Genomic DNA, 15,215 nt, shown 5'->3' with positions numbered 1-15,215 from the left:
GCATTATTTTCATCTGTAGACTGCCCAGCAACTCTTGTCTGGCATGTGAAATGTAAACAAACGCCGCCAAGAGTGCACCCACAACAGACATCATCGACACCCAAGAGTGACAGGCTGCGGGAACCGCTGGTCTTGCCGTTTATTTGACTGCAGCCACTTTGGTTAAAGAGCAGTTGCTAAACACCGGCCGTTTGATTCTTGCTGCGCTTGACCACTGTCACAGTTCCACCCTTGCATGCATTCATGCATTGTTTGTCTGACTCCACTCAATCGCATCAACGTTGACGCAGCAAGCCCAGATGCAAACCAGACAGTTCACCTTGTCAATTTTTGTTCCTTTGGTGCTCTCCTCTGAAACCCTCCCTCTATTCCTGAAATTCTCACTATAATTTGGGTGCATCCAGACAATGCGGTTTGTGCTTCTGGTATGTAAACAAACAAATCCACTGCCAAACAAATCGGAGCCCGCTTTTGCAACTTCACACATCTGACCCCATTTTACAAAAGCACGATGAGATATTGAGATCAAACGCTCATGTTACCAGTCTCTTAGCTAAATGCCCTCGCCCGGTATTCCGCATCGGCCTTCCAATCGAGGAAGTGGGAAGAGCCCCGCGTCCAAGCCCAAGCGCCTTGACCTAGGCGATCCATTAGGTCCGCATGACACCAATACCGTCAGGGAAAAGGTGCGAAAATGGCAGCAACAAGGTGGAGGGGTTGTAATTGCTCCCGATGTCGGTGCAAGCGACGAAGACGAGGATAAACGCAGCAGAGAGAGCGGAGTCGAGCCCAGGCAGAAGCGGAAGGATAAAGATCGGGAGGACGCTGGAAGGATACGGACACGCGGGTCCGAAGAAGAAGGAAAAAAGAAGAAGGTAACAAGTCGGTCAGGCGGTAACGCTCCCAAGAAACGAGTTATCAGCGATGCGCATTGGAGAAAGGATAGGCCTCCAACCGGGTCTCCATCACCGTCTCCTACGAAAAGGACATCGCGAAGAGACGCGGAAGCAACATACGGATACGGGAATACAAAGGACCTTTCAGAAAGAAAGAAGGAAAAGCCCACCGAAAAGCCGTTAACTGGTGATGGGATAAATGTCTACCCTGGGCCGCTGAGGCCGCCGACGGCTTCTCAAAGTCCAATGCGTTCTGGAGACTCCGGAAGAAGCAACTCGTCGATTGATTACAAGGAACTCAGCTATGGGTCTAGTGAAAAGAAGTCGACTTCTCGACGTAAATCTACCAGAAGGGAAGTGAGGGCGAAGTATGTCGTCAACGATTTCCCGTACAAAAGCGACCATTCAAGGCCACATGAATCGAGTGATGCTGCGAGCTTTTCTGGTAAGGAAACCCGGATGGCAAGTCCTAAAATGAAAGCTCCGACACGGACTATGAAGCCCAAAGGGGACATCAACACACAAGCCATCGACTCGAAGACCAAATTCTCCAAGAAGGACCTGCCTCCCGTTCAACAATCTCACGGTTCCAAAGTGGAAGCATGGCTTTCTAGAACTAGTGACCCTTTTATCGACGATGATGAATCATATGTGGAGATGCCGCCTCCATTGAAGTCGTCCCCTCGCTGGAAAAGCATGTCAACTGTTAAAAAGGACGTCGATACGGACGAAAAGCAGTCTGCATCAGAAGACCAAAATACTTCCCGTAAAGACCCCCACAAACGTCGAAAAAGTTTCAGCGGCACTGATGGGAAATATCACCCAAAAGAGTCTAATACTGTGAACAATGACCCTTCCGAGACTTCTCCAGCCAGTTTAAAGCGATCCAAGGCCAGTAAACGACCAAAATCTATGGAGCATCGCAAGATGTCAATGCTACGCGAATCTGTTGAAGAGGCTTTAAAGTCGTCCTCTAGCCTTGACCGCCCCATTTCCTCGGATGGGTCCGAAGTATCTTTGACTGATCGACCTCCTCCGTTGACCCTAAGGAGGATGTTCCCCGGAACCGGTATGCACAGATTGTCTACTATTGCTTCGGTTGATACCTTGAACACCACAACGGAGACGGCGAAAGAGCCTGAAAAACACCCAAATGCAGCTTCTGCAGCCTTAGAGGGTGATGACGTATCGGAGTCTGAAATAAGAGATCAGTTCGATCCCTACTCTATGCCCGGACCCGGTGCAAGTTCTTCAAAACGGAAACTTGCTACTCATGCTGACTTGATGTCGGTTCTGTCCCTTCCAACAGGCGGTAGTCGCAGCATCCGGTCTGCAAGGAGTATTCGCACGAATCGGAGCCGCCTTGCCACTGCTACTGTGGGGGATATTATGCGAGAGCTCGCCTCTGATGAAGCTAAGTACATGCGGGAGCTTCGGACTCTCGTTGGCGGTGTCATCCCGGTATTGTTGACATCTGTTCTTTCAAAAACTGATTCGGCAATTGCTGCTGGATTATTTCGCCCAAATGCTAAACCCAACGACGACGACAACTTCACAAGGCCCATAGTGAATATGGGTGTTTCTCTTGAGAAGTTGAAAGCGCTTCACAAAAAGATTCCGCTGGATAATCCTGACGGGCTTTTAAATTGGGCCCAGGGAGCGCAAAAGGTATACGCAGATTACCTGTCGGCGTGGCGCCTTGGCTTTCAAGATGTAGTAGTCAACCTTGCTCCGCCCGATCCAGATGAGGTCTCTAAAGGCCCTAATTCGGACGCTCAAAGCCTCTACGCGGGGATGTCACAAGATGAGAATGGAGATGTGATTGATGGAGACGGGGAACGAGTTGACGTGGCTTTCTTGCTCAAAAGGCCTTTAGTCCGATTGAAGTATCTTGCAAAGACGTTCAAAGGTCTCAATTACATACAATCATCTCCAAAAGCGTCAGAGATTGAAAAGAAATATCAATCGCTTGTCACCGATGCACGACACAGAGCGAATGAAGAGAGAGCAAGACTCGAAGACGAAGCCGCGAGTGCAACTGATGCATGTAGAGCACGGGATATCCATACTTTGAAAGTTTTGAAAGATGTCGAGGTGAATCAAAATAGACGGGTTCGCGCACGCGACTTTTTTGATCTTTCATTTCTCCATTCAACTGGACAACAAATCGACTGCCGGAGTGAATTACTTCTACGAGATAATCCAACGGAACATGGACCTGGTGGAGACTTGTTCATCTGTGAAGTTGACAGCGCAGGCCGTTGGCTGTTGTTTCCACCAATCGACCATGGCCGCGTTTCTGCCAGGAATGGTGATACGAAAGGTGAAATCGTCATCATGGTTCGAGGTGTACCTGAAGAAGGTGGTAATTGGTATGAACTTCTGTCTCTGAAAACAGAAGATGAACAGATTGGATTCGAATGGGTCCATATGCTAGGCCTTAGCCCTGTTCCACCAAAGATCAATCGGTCACTGAGCTTCGTCAACCGTGCGAAGCAGAAGAAACAACGTCCTCCGATTGACCTTAAACGCTCGGAATCGGTCTTGTCAACAAGGAGTATTATACCAAGTCCAACTGACATTGGCATGCCTATTGGCGAAAGGCGCTTTGAAACGAAGCAGACCGTTGAAGATGACCAGGCCACATTCGTTAGCAATTTCCAGGCATCTCGGGAGTCCGTAGTTTCAGAGTCGTCAAGGGGTTCAATAAATCAACAGAAACCAGCAATCCATGGCTCCTCGAGCCCCGTCACGGACACGCTTGTACGGCCCCCTCGAAGCCTAAACGAGGCTATGGACATGGCTGGAGGTACTTCACCCACGACATTGAAGAGATCCCAAGCAAAGAGGCGATCTAAGTATGGTCCACTATCCCCCATATCCTCAGGAGATGCTCGAAGCCCTGAGGGAGATGTCAGGGGGTTAGATATTGCAGAATCAAAGACAAGAAAGCGCGAGTCAGAACTGTTAGCACGATCCGTTTCGCCAGAGTTGAAGGATTTCAAGACCATGAAGCGCTCCGAAAAAGGCGCACAAAGGCCTATCGCAGAGGTCACTAGGTTGGGCAGACGCTCTCTGTCCCCAGTGCCATCGCTAGACTTACCGTCGATGCCTAGGCTGAGACAAAAGACACCGAGAATCACACCTCCCTCCTCTCCTGTTCCTGTTGAGGATCGTTCCGGGTCCCCTAAACCCAAGTCTCCCAAGCAGAGGAATGAAATCGATGATAAGCTGTTTTTGAGAAGTGAATCGAGTGACCAACCAGTTTTTACTGAAGATGTTCCAGCACCGCCGCCACATCGGTCTCCAAGTCCTTCTCGCTCAAAGAAGTCCTCATCTTCAGCCGCAACACCAACCTTTTCTCCTTGGGCTCGTCACAGGAGAACCTCGTCTCCACTGAAACATGAATATGAGCCTTCAACAGCCACAGCTTCTACCGAGTCGGACACCTCAACTGTGGAACGCCATACTGTCTACTCCTCAACGGAAACCTCAGATGAGGAATTGGAGAGTAACGATCTCGCAACTCCATTACCACCAACTGGTTCGAATCGTGCCAACAAGGTGTCATCGCCACCTTCTTCACCGACTTTGCCTGATACAACACTAGCTCCGTCTAATTCCGCGTCCCAAGCTCCATATAAAACAGTCCCATCTCAACCTTCAAAAGCTGAAAAGACCATTGCATCTATATACTATTGGCATGACAAGGGTTCATGGGAAGCGTTATATCCAGAGGAGTGTAGCATTGTGGTAACCCCGGGCCTTATCGAAGCTTGCGAGATGGGACCTGCCCACTCACAACCTGAACCCGAATCAGATGAAGGCACGCCACGTCAAAGACCTCTTATTGCCTTGGAATTAACACCGCTAGTTCCGATACGACGAGGTACTGCGCTTGACATTAGTATACGCTCACCTCCAACCTCGAAATCCAAGTTGATATTCACCGGAACTAATGTCATGTTCCGTTCACGAAGTCCGGATGAGTGCGACAAACTTTACGGGCTGATTAACCAAGCTCGTATTAACAATCCAACATATATTGCTTTACAAAACGCTCGTGACCCATATTCGAACCAACCAACATCACTATCGCGTTATAATTCTACCAGATCCACCAAGGGAAGTGGTTGGTTTAGCTGGTACGGTGGCCTATCGAAGAGCAGCTACCGTGCGTCCAGCGCACCAGCCCCATCTGTTGCTGGCGTTACTGAAAGCAGCGTTGGAACGATGGCCAGCGCATTTTCTGCACTTAAGAGATTCGGTGCCGGTAGTAAGATGTTCAGCATCGCCAGGTCGACATTAACGTCCCGCACTGGAAGTCGAGGTGGTAGCTTATACTCTACATCGACTCGCTCCGGATCGAATCCTAGTCCTGCGTGGCAACCAAATGGCAGAGGACAAGAGGCTTCTAGATTTGCGCCTGGTGGAATCGGTTTGACCAATGCGAAAATTCGACTTTACTGCCGTGAATCAGCATCCAAGTGGCGCGATATGGGTGCTGCACGGCTGACCATTCTTCCCGCATCACCCGCCACTTCTCCGCCAGGCACTTCGTCCAACAGCATACACAACTCCGCCGGCGCAATTGAAAACGAAACCAGCGCCGATGGAACGACGGCAATGTCCCCGTCACACACTCCTGCGGCCGCACCGGCTTCTCGCCAGCTTGAGAAGCGAATTCTCATCCACAGTAAGGCCCACGGCCAGGTTCTTCTCGACGCATGTCTGGGAGAAAGCTGCTTCGAGCGCGTGGCCAGGACGGGGATAGCCGTCTCTGTGTGGGAGGATTTCCAAGGGGTAGCAAAGGAAGGAGGCGTTGTGGGAGGTAGTTTTAAGATTTATATGATTCAAATGAAGAGTGAGGCGGAGACTGCATATACGTTTGGGCTTGTGGGGAAGTTGAGATATTAGATTCTCCTACTTGGATTGAGCTTTTGGCATTGCTAGGAAGAGTTACTCTTTTGCCCTTTCTTTTGTTTTGAAATATTAATGGGTTTATTTGGCCATTTGGTAGGCAAATGTTGTTAGCGAGTTTTATATCCCTCTGTTCTTCAATATGCAACACGATTTTAGTTTCTGCACTATGCTCGAGGATCACAAAATGTCTAGTTGGGTACCCCGTACATATGTTGATAGTCTTAATGATTTGTCTCCATTCCATTTGCATGCTCAATAAGCTAGTGCATTTGCATGTAACACATTTCTATTGTGTATGTATTCCACATGAATGTATGTACAGTATAGATAGCCATCTGTACTGTTTATTAGTTAGACGAACATTGTCATCGAAGGTTTATATCTAAAGTGCATGTCTATCGAACAGCGGTCGGATCTGCAGCCAGATCCGCAAATCCATCCCTTTTAAACATATACCTCACTCCGTTTCCTTCGTCTTGAAGTAACGACCAGAGTACTTCGTCGGCAATCTGTTCCTTTATAGCCTTTCTATGGTCGGAGTTGAGAAGAGATGTATCGATATGGGAATATTGCATGAGATAGCGCATTTTCGCGTTTCGCTTTTTAATGGCGCGCTTGCTCTTGTGTTCTGAGGGTTGAATAGATAGTTCGGATGCCTTTCTGAGTGCGGGCATATCTGAGGATTCAGCTGAATCATCACTATCTCCAGTAATGCTGTCGGAATCGGCTAAGGTTCCGGCATTGTCAATGGCTTCTTCATCTGCTATATGAGCATTTCTGCCCCGTCCACCGCACTCACACGCCAGAAGTTCATGTGTTTGACATTCTGTCTCTTCATCTAATCTGAATAGATCTCGCAGTTCTTCTCTTGAAAAGTGCGCTATACCACCTTTCTGGTCCATCACGCTATCCGCTAGACCGATCTTGGTGACCTGTCTCTGCCAGATCTTTTCCTCTAGTCCTCCTCTGAGCAACATCCGGTAAATGTGACAGTGTCTCTTCTGTCCATCACGATGTATTCGTGCCATGGCTTGGATGTCTGTTGCCGGATTCCAGTCTACGTCAAAAAGAACTAGGCGACTGGCGCCCGTGAGATTGAGCCCAATTCCACCAGCTTTTGCGGAGAGAAGAAATGCGAAGCAAGAACTGGAAGATGAACGGTTGAAATCATCAACGAGGTATTGGCGCTTGTTAGCTGGGGTGGAACCGTCGAGACGCAGAAATGGAAGGGCTAAAGAAGTTAGGAGGGCGGCAAGAAGGTTGAGGGTTGACGTGTAGTTCGACACCAGCACAACCTTTTCAGATGTAGTACTGCGTAAGTTGTGTAGGAGTTGATCGAGAACGCGAATTTTCCCACTCGACGCGGGTGAAAAGTGTCGAAGAAGGTTAGGAGGGAGCGTCGATAGGAGGGAGCTAATTGTAGAGTTCGAATTTTCAGCTAGAGCTTTTTGGTTAAGTAAAGAAGGGCTATTACACAATTTCTTTAGAACTGTGATTAGCTGCAACGCACTCTCCGAGTTTCCAAGTGCTGACTGAAATATCGGAGAGGCGAGTACATGTCGGTATATATTGGCCTGAGCGGGAGTCGGGTTGCAAAACAGAATATATTCAGTTTTAGGGGGGAGGTGCTTCAAAAGAATATCTGCGGTCCGGCGCAAGATAAACAAGGACGTTAGACTTGCTAGCTCCTCACTCCTAGCTTTCCCCTTTTCAATCTCCTTTCTCGATGCCCCTGGTTGTCTAGACTTGACGATAGGTCCTTCGAACTCTTTCATAAACATTTTGAAAGTGCCTAGGAGCCCAGGATTGACGAAATCCACCATTGCAAAGAATTCACTCAAGTCGTTTTGAATCGGTGTTCCGGAAAGGATAATGCGTCGAGCGGTATTAAGCGACTGTATTGCTTGGGCACTTTTATTCTGAACAGTCTTCAACCTATGCCCTTCATCCGCAATGACGATATCGATTCCGCGACCCTTGGTTAGCTCTTCTTGTACTGTACGCAGTCTTTCATAACCGATAATCATCACGTTATAACTCATTCCCATCGTAAAGTCCGTCAGTCTCATGTGTTTTCCGTCCGCAACAAACACACCAAGCCGATCATTTCCTAGCCATTTTTTGAATTCCTTTTGCCAATTCTTTATAAGTGTAACCGGACACACGATGAGAGCCTTTTTGACAACTGGTGGCGCCTCATGAATTGGGTTCTGCTTCATTAAAGTCCAAAGTAAAGCAATCGTCTGCAAGGTTTTCCCTAAGCCCATTTCGTCCGCAAGAACGGCACCTTCGCCATTGAAAGGACGCATCCCCATTACACATTCATAAAGAAATTTGACCCCCTCACGTTGGTGCTCTCGAAGATGTTTTCCCAGGAGGGGGTCAATAACAACATCAACAAGCTGCTTTTCCTTTGGAACTGATGTGGGACGTTTCATTACGATTGCGCCCGGCTGATTCGGGTCATGGCGTGGGGTGGGAACGTTATTCGGCTTTGACGGCAAAACAGTATCTTCTTTCAGGGGATTCTTGAAAGCGTTGTTCATTGCCATGCTCTTCGGTGCCGCCACATTGAGCGTTTTTGGGGCAACCTCGTCGGCTGTTTTTCTGTCTACCTTAAGTTTCGTAGCGAAATTAATAGGTTTAGAACCAGATATAGAAGTGCTGCGCGAAATATGAACTGGCGCCATTCGTGGCAATTCAGGTTGCTTTTTCGATGTGGTGCCGGTGGTGCTCTTGTTCACGCTCAAAAATGGGCGACCGGACAGATATTCTTCCTTGGAGAGTAGCGATTCAACTTCCACATCCTTCCCACCAACCGATAACATCGAGCCCGGTTCGAGTGTAGAATTGAACATCATTCGTCCCATGTCCCGTCCCGAGATATCTTGGAGATAGGCGTAGCCGCCCCGTAGGGTCAAAATCCCATCACCATCCCAGGTTTTATGTTTCTTTGCCGTAAATTTCCGCCTAATTAAGAACAAGCTATTAGCCACAACTCATGAGATGAAGAACAACCGCCCACAAGCATCAAAGTCTTTGTTTACCAAAGAACATTATAGTAGGCTTCCGTCCCGCCATCATCATCAGCCTTGACTCCATGCTGCCCAAGCTTCTCAGGTACATGATGCGAATTATTCACCAACGTCAACGGTTTCCGGTAGCTAGACCCGAGTTTTGTAGCCTGCTGAGTTATCTCCACTGAGACCTCTGGCTTCGCCTTTTCTTCGGTCAAATCGATCGAATCGTCGCTGATGCGGCGCCGCTTCGTTGCGTGCTGATGGTCGGACTCTGAGCTTAGCCGCTGCGCTGGGACATTAGGTGGTTTTCGAATAAGCGGCGGCTTAAAGGGCTTGAATGGCATTTTAACGAAACATGCCGTTTGTATTTGAGCCCAGCGACTTGAGCTTGAGGAACGGGCCTTCACGTCAAGACCAGAGGTCGAAGCCGAGCTCTGTCGTTCGTTACACGTCGCGTGAGTTTGAGCAAATCACGAAGTCACGTGGGGTCGATGCACCTTGATTAGTTCGTTAGTTGAACCAACTCCTGTGCTGTAGGGAGAATATATTATTATTGATTTGAGCTTTTCAGCAATTTTGAATAGGATTATCTGTCCACCCTTCATTAAGCAATCTGCCTCCCAAAACTGAGAACACCGCTCTAACTACACAACCTTTTTGTTGTTAACAAATGCAATGAGAGATTCGCTAACCAGCAAAACCAAAAAAAAACTCATCAACCAAAACCAATGCAGAACCGTCATTTGATCATCAAATCGTGTCCATCATCTCCATTTCCATCTCCTCAATCACTCGTAAAGATCTTTGTCCCCCATATCGTCCTCTATCTCGGCAAGCGCATCATCCTCGTCAATCATCTCCTCATCTTCTTCCTCGCTTCCCTCGTGGTTCGGAATTACCTCAATACGTCCTTCGTGCATTACCACACGAGCAACTTCGCCACTTTGGATGGCTCCTCTGAGTATCAACACAGCCAGGCGGTTCAATACCTGTTTTTCAATGAGTCGAGATAGTGGACGGGCGCCATAAGCCGGAGAATATCCAGCCTTGCCGAGGTAATCTTTGACTGCTTCTGAGCAGGAAATTTGAATATTTCGATCGTTCTGCTCCAGCCGGCGTTGGATCTCGCCCAGTCTAACATCGACAATCTTCCGAATTTCTCGTTTGGACAGCCTGTTGAAAATGATTATGCTGGATATTCTGTTGAGGAACTCGGGCAAGAAATAGTCACGCAGTGTGCCCATCACAAGCTCTTTCGTCGTGGGGTCGATGTTGCCATCAGCGGTGTTGGGCCGAGAAAGATACTCAGCACCAAGATTGGAGGTCATGACGACAATGCAGTTTTTGGCGTCGATAATTCTGCCCTGACCATCGGTGATACGACCGTCATCCATTAGCTGGAGGAGAACAGTCAAGACCTCTTTCGCAGCCTTTTCGACTTCGTCAAAGAGTAGAATGGAGAATGGGCGGCGTCGAAGAGCTTCAGTAAGCTGACCGCCAGTGTCATGTCCTATATATCCTGGAGGAGCGCCGATCATCCGGCTGAGTGAATGGCGCTCCTGGTACTCAGACATATCGAATCGAATCATAGCCTTGGGATCATCGAAGAGGAATTCGGCCAGTGCTTTTGTCAGGAGAGTCTTACCCGTTCCAGAGGGACCGCAGAACAGGAAACTTGGCGGTTGGTTGGGATTGGAGAGGCCGGATCTCTGCAGCCGAATGGCATTGGAGACGGAGGTAACAGCCTCCTTTTGGCCAATAACTATCTTGCCCAAGTGTGACTCCATATGGAGCAAGCGATCCTTCTCTGTCGTCTTTAGCCTAGTGACGGGAATACCGGTCCAGCGAGCAACGATTTCATTGATCTGATCCGGGCCGACTGCGTCTGCGAGGAGTGTTTCACCTCCGTCGGCGCCAGGGGCAGCAGCTGCAGCCGCCTCTTGGCGGGCTCGAATGGCTTCCAATTGTTCGATCCGCTTCTCAACATCAGGGATCGCATAATAGACTAAATCGGAGGCAGTCTGCATGTCGCCGGACCGCGTGGCTTCTTCTGCCTTAACTTTGAGCTGGTCCAACTTCATCTTTGCGTCCTGAATATCACGGGTGCGTTGCTTTTCTCGCTCATACTTTTCACGGAGCGGCCGTAGCTCCTCGTTTACGTTGGCAGCCTCTTGTTTAGCAACTTCCAATCGTGATTTCGAGGCGGCGTCCTTCTCTCGTTCCAGGGCATGGATTTCAATCTGTAGCTGACGGAGACGCCTTTCCATGGTATCGATGGCCTCCGGTTGTGATTCTCGGGCAACGCGGACTGCAGCAGCTGCTTCGTCGATCAAGTCGACAGCCGAATCCGGAAGTCGTCTGGCCGTGAGGTAACGGGCTGCCAAGGTAGCAGCAGAAACGATGGCAGCGTCGAGGATGTTGACACCGTGATGAACTTCATATCTCTCTTTCAAGCCTCGAAGAATCGAAATTGTTTCGTTCACTGAGGGCTCCTTGACGAGGACCTGTTGGAAACGGCGCTCAAAAGCCTGGTCCTTTTCAATATATTTGCGGTATTCTCCGAGAGTGGTTGCACCAATACAGTGCAGCTGGCCACGGGCCAACATCGGCTTGAGAAGGTTGGCAGCGTCCATACCGCCGTCGCCGCCGCTGCCAGCCCCCATCAGAAGGTGCATTTCATCCACAAATAGCACGATCATATCTTTTGAATCTTCGATTTCTTTCAAGACGCCCTTCATGCGCTCCTCAAATTCACCACGATATTTGCTGCCAGCAACAAGGGCACCGACGTCGAGAGAGAGGAGCTTGCATTGAGCCAAATTTGCAGGGACATCAGCGTTGACGATCCGCCGGGCCAAACCCTCAACGATGGTGGTCTTTCCCACGCCAGGCTCACCGATGAGGACTGGGTTATTCTTCGTTCGCCGACTCAGGATTCTGATGACTCGTCTGATCTCCTCTTCTCGACCGATGACGGGATCAATCTTTCCTTCTCTCGCCATCGCGGTCATATCGATAGTGAATCGCTTGAGATTTTCTGTCTCCTCTTCGGCATCGGCAGTTTTGGAGTCTACTCTCTTTGTCCCCCGGATCTGCTGCACTGCGGAATCAATCATCTTAACGTTGGGAATATTCGAGTCCGCCAGGCACCGCTTGACGGATGGGTCCTGCGCCAGAGCGGTGATTAGGTGGTCGATCGCAACGTAGCTGTCCTTTTGTGTTTTGGATAGTTCTTTGGCCGCGCGCAGCACTTTGGCGAGGGCGGGCGAGATGGCCATCTGGGACGGCGGAGGGTCCTGGCTCGGTAGTCGAACGAGGGACTTTTGTAAGGCACGTTCAAGTTGCTGTGGATCGCCATGGGCTCTTTCAATGACCTGCTTGAAGAGTGGGATATTTGCGGATTTGTGAGAGTCGTGGACAGGTTGTTGGCCTTCGGCGTCCTCGGATGTGGGGTTGAGCAAGGCCACGGCCAAATGAATGGGGACAATCTCGGGGTGGGCAAACTGTTCAGCCAGCTCTCCAGCTTGCATCAGGGCATGGTTTGCCCTATCTGTGAATTGTGAAGTGTTCATTGTGACGTAGGTAGGGGATTAATGAAATGCAATCGGAAGAAGTTATTTGGTGGGGGGTAGGAGTTCCCAGTCATGAGTTGTGCGGTGTATGTACAGAGAGGAGAAAGTAAAAACAAAAGGAAGAAAACCTGGACAGCCAGCGGGCAGGATTGGGCCTGATATACGATGGGCCGTTGGGCAGCTCGTTCATTCTTGTGCCCGTTTTGCTTTCACGCGCTTTTCGAGGCGCTTCGGGAAATTGACGGCGGCTTCCAGAATCAACGACATCATACCACGTGACAGCGTGCTTTCGGTGCCGCTGATTGGTCGGTGAGCAGTGTGACTAAGCGCCACGGGGCGCCTTCCTGTTTTGCCCTGTCAATGCGGCTCTGGGCATGCTGGCCAATCAGATGCGCTGATCCAGTGTTTGTTGACGCTGTTCCCCTTTTCGCATGCAAACGGTTTGCTGAGGCGGCACGATTGATAAGGCTTAGTGCAAGGAGCCAGTTTCATCTAACCGCCTTGCTATAATTAGGGAGTGGGAAGTGAATACCTTGCACAGGTATCAGATGCCAATCGATTCGCAATGCCTTCCATCCTCAAAAGGATTGGCAAGCTGTGCAGGGCTCAGCCGGTAAGACAAATATCCATAACCTCTCGTGGTAAATGCTGGGACTTAGTCGCCATAGGGTGCTGCCGCTTACATGAAAAGCAGGTAAGCTGATCCATCCGGATGAGCTCTTTGCCTACACAAACGGTCATTTTCTTGTTGATGAGCCGCGCCAGCTAGCACGACGCTATGTCAGTTTCAACCTCGATGCTCTGTGCAGCATTGCAGCGGGCGCCGGCGGAGTATCATCTCCGATAACCGCCATTGAGAAGATGGAGGGTGGCTTCAGCAAAGCCTTTCTGATGAGAAAGCAAAATGGAGAGGAGGTCATTGCAAAGATCCCATGTCGAAATGCTGGACCATCAGTACTCACAACCGCGTCAGAAGTCGCGGTTTTGGAATACGGTTAGTCTACCGCATTTCTCACTCGGCGAGACTTACGGAGTATTTAAACCATTTATAAAGTACGGCATCATACGAGCATCCCGGTACCGCGGGTCTTTTGTTGGGATTCCGATAGCTCAAATTCCGTTGGCGTTGAGTACCTGATTATGGAAAAGGCCCCTGGAATCCCGCTTTTCCAGCGATGGGGCGAGATGCCAGAGCTTGCGAGGATGGAGTTGATCAAAAACCTGACTAAACTTGAGTCTGAGCTATCAGCTATTCGGTTTCCGGCATATGGTGGTTTATACCTCTGCTCTTCTGACGCTCATCCCTTGGACAGCTTCCCTCTTGACCACAGTATTGATCCGTCAAAATCTTACTACCTAGGATCAACATGTGATCGTTCGTTTCATTTTGACAAGGGAGAAAAGGCGCCTAGGCCCAATATCAATGCCGGTGTTAACAGCGGACCATGTGAGTAGCTGAGAAATGTAGCCGTTACTTGCTCTAAGATTCTTTTCCAGGGTCTTCTCTCTCAGAGCTTGGAATATCTATTGCGAGGCGGGAAATTCTCCGCATTACTCAGAACCCACCTGAGACAAAGGGCACTTTTCATCACGGAACCGTCGAAGAACAGATACATCTTCTAGAAATCGCCATTCCGGTAATGCAGCAGTTAGACTCCCATCCCATTCTGTCTCAATTCTCGCAACCCGTCTTGTGGCATACCGATCTGCATATGGGGAATATTTTTGTTTCTAGCAACGACAATTCAAAGGTTGTTTCATTAATTGACTGGCAGTCCTCCTCGATACTTCCTGCATTTCTCCAAGCGCAATGGCCAGATTTTCTGAAGCCTCCTCGAAAGTACGTCAAAGGGTTTGTTCATCCTAAACTTCCGGAGAACTTTGACGAACTGGACGAAGAGAGCAAGAGCATTGCGCTCTACGAGTGGAATCAGGCGAAGATGACAAAAGCGTACGAAGTTTCGAACTATCTAGAAAACAGGGCGGCTCACAATGCGATGAATGCCCCTCCCGTGTTTAAGGAGCTGTTCGTTCGCTGTGGAGAGACATCAGAATTTGGAGTTCTTCCTCTCCGCGAGTGCTTGATAGAAATATCCCTGAATTGGACGTCCTTGGGATTTGAGGGTAAATGCCCTTGTAGCTTTAGCGAGGAGGAAATTGAACAGCACGCTAGTGAATTCGAAGGAATATGAATCGTGGCACAGAATTCAGCAACTTGCGAGGGATTGTCTGGATACCGACGAGGATGGATGGATAGCACCGGATCTAGACATTGTGGAAAAGCGTAGGAAAAACCGCGAACTACTAGCCATGCTGGTTGAGCAAATGGCTGGCGAGAAATCACCCGAGGAGGCCAGGAGGATGTGGCCGTATCCTGACGGAAACTGAGCTTCCAATGATAATAATTGTGGATGGTTGAGTGTGTAATCGGGCAAAAGGGTGTCTTCTAAGTTTCTGCAACTGAAAGCGACGGAACTGACGTCTTCTTCGGCAAGCCTGCCCTCGTAGACAACGTTAAGATCTGGCCCTCGAATATATACAATGTACTCCGTACCATGGTTGCACATATCAGTCTTGATGAAGCGAAGAGCACAAGGTTCCAGCCATTCCGAAGGCCCAGCTCGAGGGTGGCGCCGCTTGTCCTTCATCGCACGAAAATAAACCGTCAGGCTGAGCTAGGATCAGTTCCACACCTTGTAGAGATGTACCTGTTGGTTGCATCTGATCCAGCAAGATAAACTCATTCAAGTATCTTCATCTCCGACAAGGACCAGAATTCCCGTTTTTCCCCTCACAGAGAACCC

The 15,215-nt window shown here is 49.3% G+C and overlaps 4 protein-coding genes across 4 annotated transcripts; 2 read left to right on the top strand and 2 right to left on the bottom strand.

The window, feature by feature from the left end:
- Positions 1 to 557: 557 nt before the first annotated feature.
- On the top strand, positions 558 to 5,813 carry UREG_07083 (uncharacterized protein; the record flags this gene model as incomplete). The annotated part of the gene is made up of 1 exon (XM_002582264.1): positions 558 to 5,813. One exon carries the CDS (start codon positions 558 to 560, stop codon positions 5,811 to 5,813), a length of 5,256 nt encoding a protein of 1,751 aa, XP_002582310.1.
- A 401-nt stretch (positions 5,814 to 6,214) lies between these two features.
- UREG_07082 (uncharacterized protein) lies at positions 6,215 to 9,183 on the bottom strand (the record flags this gene model as incomplete). The annotated part of the gene is made up of 3 exons (XM_002582263.1): positions 6,215 to 7,257; positions 7,330 to 8,789; positions 8,867 to 9,183. 3 exons carry the CDS (start codon positions 9,181 to 9,183, stop codon positions 6,215 to 6,217), a joined length of 2,820 nt encoding a protein of 939 aa, XP_002582309.1.
- Positions 9,184 to 9,627: 444 nt separating this feature from the next.
- Positions 9,628 to 12,411, bottom strand: UREG_07081 (heat shock protein HSP98; the record flags this gene model as incomplete). The annotated part of the gene is made up of 1 exon (XM_002582262.1): positions 9,628 to 12,411. The coding sequence occupies one exon, from the start codon at positions 12,409 to 12,411 to the stop codon at positions 9,628 to 9,630; it is 2,784 nt and encodes a 927-aa protein (XP_002582308.1).
- Positions 12,412 to 12,976: 565 nt separating this feature from the next.
- UREG_07080 (uncharacterized protein) lies at positions 12,977 to 14,799 on the top strand (the record flags this gene model as incomplete). Its single annotated transcript, XM_002582261.1, has 5 exons — positions 12,977 to 13,052; positions 13,106 to 13,405; positions 13,466 to 13,858; positions 13,909 to 14,535; positions 14,585 to 14,799. 5 exons carry the CDS (start codon positions 12,977 to 12,979, stop codon positions 14,797 to 14,799), a joined length of 1,611 nt encoding a protein of 536 aa, XP_002582307.1.
- Between the last annotated feature and the right edge of the window lie 416 nt (positions 14,800 to 15,215).

The sequence above is a fragment of the Uncinocarpus reesii genome, genomic scaffold (genome assembly GCF_000003515.1).
Source record: "Uncinocarpus reesii 1704 scaffold_5 genomic scaffold, whole genome shotgun sequence".
Classification (NCBI taxonomy): domain Eukaryota; kingdom Fungi; phylum Ascomycota; class Eurotiomycetes; order Onygenales; family Onygenaceae; genus Uncinocarpus; species Uncinocarpus reesii.
This window is presented reverse-complemented; position numbering and strand designations above follow the sequence as displayed.